The 2627-nt window shown below is 42.5% G+C and overlaps 1 protein-coding gene across 1 annotated transcript; it reads left to right on the top strand.

Annotated features, from left to right (window-relative positions):
* Positions 1-751: 751 nt before the first annotated feature.
* Positions 752-1522, top strand: olig1 (oligodendrocyte transcription factor 1). The gene has a single exon (XM_026296154.1). It carries the CDS (start codon positions 752-754, stop codon positions 1520-1522), a length of 771 nt encoding a protein of 256 aa, XP_026151939.1.
* Positions 1523-2627: the final 1105 nt, after the last annotated feature.

Raw genomic sequence — 2627 nt, 5'->3', positions numbered from 1 at the left:
CATAGAAAGAACTTTGATAACCACTGAGTACATAGAACAAATCGGATTAAGATATCTCATGCATTGCCTCATGCATTGCCTTTGTAATATATTTTTTAAATTGTAAAGAGCCTATATGGGCACCCTGTATTTTATACTCAGGTTTGTCTTCAAGCAGAGACCCTGTTTTCAGTGAGATTACTCACTATCCAAATAAGCTACTGATTGACTTTTTTTCTAACTTGTTGGATTAAATTGTTTCAGTTTACAATGGGAATCTGCTGCTGTTGTCACCATCTACAAGTGTTTTGTTTAACCATCAAATATCATATGTGCATTTTAAAGAGCACATCACATATGCTGGGGAGGAGGAGTTGAGTTGAGGTGGGGGTATGTGAGGGAGAATTTAGCTCACTTTTCCACTGTGTGAGCTGTCGTCCTCACCACACGCAGCTGTGGATATGAGATAAAACTGAGCTGCCACTTTAGGAAGCTCTCATTCACTCGGGCAGCCAGAACCTCTAAAGCCAAAAGCAAATCTGTTTGGCAACTCATTGTGCTGGTTGGCATCTGTTTTCTGCAAACAGAAGATCAACAGGTGGAGGGTATGAAGAGTTGATTTCTGCATTTCTGGATTTTTTTAATAGCAGAAGTAAGTGCTTTTGCTTTGGCTGTTAGACCATTTTAGTTTTGTCTCTGAAACCTTTAACTTTTGCTGGAGGAGATTAATCTGAACTAGAACTCTGAAGACTAGCATACGTGTGAGGAGACTATGAATGTCCTGTCAAACCCAGTGATCAGGGCCCAGGAGCAATCATTACCTCTCTGTGGCCCTGGGTCTGTCCAGGACTTAACCCACTGCCCTCCAGGGTTCAACCTGAGTTCTCGCCTAAACCCTGCACCCCTGATTGGCCTCCAGAATGGCCAAAGATCAACCAAACCTCAGAGGGAGCTAAGCCCTGAAGAACAGCAGGAACTCAGGAGAAAGATCAACAGCAGGGAGAGGAAGCGGATGCAGGACTTGAACATTGCCATGGATGCCCTGAGGGAAGTTATGGTGCCTTATGCCTCCTCGCCTGCTTCTGCGTCCTCCTCTCAGTCCCACCAGCCTGGAGCTCCTCCAGGCCGCAGGCTCTCAAAGATATCCACGCTGGTCCTGGCCAGGAACTACATTCTACTTCTGGGTTCATCTCTGCAGGAGATGCGGCGGCTGCTGGGGGAGGTGAGTGTCGGGATGGGAGTGAACACAGGTCCGGTGCCCCGGCTGCTGCTCACTGGAGGGTGGCCCCTCATCTCCAGCCCTGGTCAGCTCCTCCTCACTCAGGAATCACTCCTCACCTCAGCAGCCTCCTCCTCTTCCTCCTCCACTTCGTCATCCTCTGTAGCTAAATGTTCCCTGCTGTCTCCAGACCCCATGGAGGCCTCACTGGCCCCAGCGCAGTGGAGCACTGCAGGGGCTTCAGGAGGGCCCCTGTGCCCCTGTGGAGTCTGCAGACTGCCCAGATTCAGCCACTCCACTCCAGCTCCCAGATTCCCCAAGTGAAACCTTGAGGACTTTATCTGCACATGTATGGGACACTTTTATATGAATTATTTTTCTAACATTTTTAACACGTTTATAATACTGTACTACACTACTCATGATTATCCTGTGATCTTTGTAAACCATGTTGAACTAGTCTGTATTTGGAAGGCAAGAGTCTTTAAAAATTGCCTTTTAATTTCTGACTTGAGAAACAGTTTATTACATCCCATATAATTTCTTAAAAACAGACGAAGAGTAAAGGTTCTTGTAGCTATTATAAACTGTAATGACTATGCATATGGTGCATATGATTGTATTGCTGTACTGTAGCTTCTTAAGTAGAAGTTTGTGAGAATTTTAGGGCCCAACAACAGGAAGAAGTCCAAATAAGGCTCAGATAAAATAAAAATTATGCATGTTAAAGACTTTGAAAAGCAATTTTCTCAAGCTGTTACTTTCTGTGAAGAATGGAGTCCTATGTGATTACATAATTTTCTCCAGAAGTTTGAATAGTTTGTGTTAAAAATGGTGGAAACATTTTAAAATGATAATTCCATACTCTCTCTATGCAGGGTTTATGCATTTAAAACTGGAAAAGTATAAAAAAAACAATTTATGTGTCTGAAGTAGTTAGGCAGAAACAGAAAAAACAAACTCATAGTCGGGTAGTCAGACTCACAAACATATAGTCAGATAATATTCATGTGTAATGTTATAATGATGTCATAACTGAACCAGCACTAAGGAGTGTGTGCAGGTGTAGAGAGACGGTGCTCATGAATCCCAACAATACAAACACAGATATGGTCAGATTTCTTGTAAAGTCATTCATCTCTGGTGTAAATTAGGATAGTGGTAGTATGTAGTCTGAAATTTTAACAGAAGAGGGAGGTGTGTCTCTCCCAGTGTCATTGATGGCACATTAAATTATAGCATCCAACCATGTTTTCCTTTAATCATTTCAGTCACAATAATGGAGTAACGATCTTTGCTTCCAGAGATGTTTTTCAGAGCAGGGAAACACATTTTCTTTGTCAAAAACTTGTGATCACTGTTTTTTTATTGTTTAATTTTGTGTAAATTTGTTTACTTTTTTCTTGCCCCAGATCCAATGAGAAAGGAT

The sequence above is a fragment of the Mastacembelus armatus genome, chromosome 21 (assembly GCF_900324485.2).
Source record: "Mastacembelus armatus chromosome 21, fMasArm1.2, whole genome shotgun sequence".
NCBI classification, from domain to species: Eukaryota; Metazoa; Chordata; class Actinopteri; order Synbranchiformes; family Mastacembelidae; genus Mastacembelus; species Mastacembelus armatus.
The sequence above is the reverse complement of the archived record's forward strand: the minus strand, read 5'-3'. Positions and strand labels throughout refer to the sequence as shown.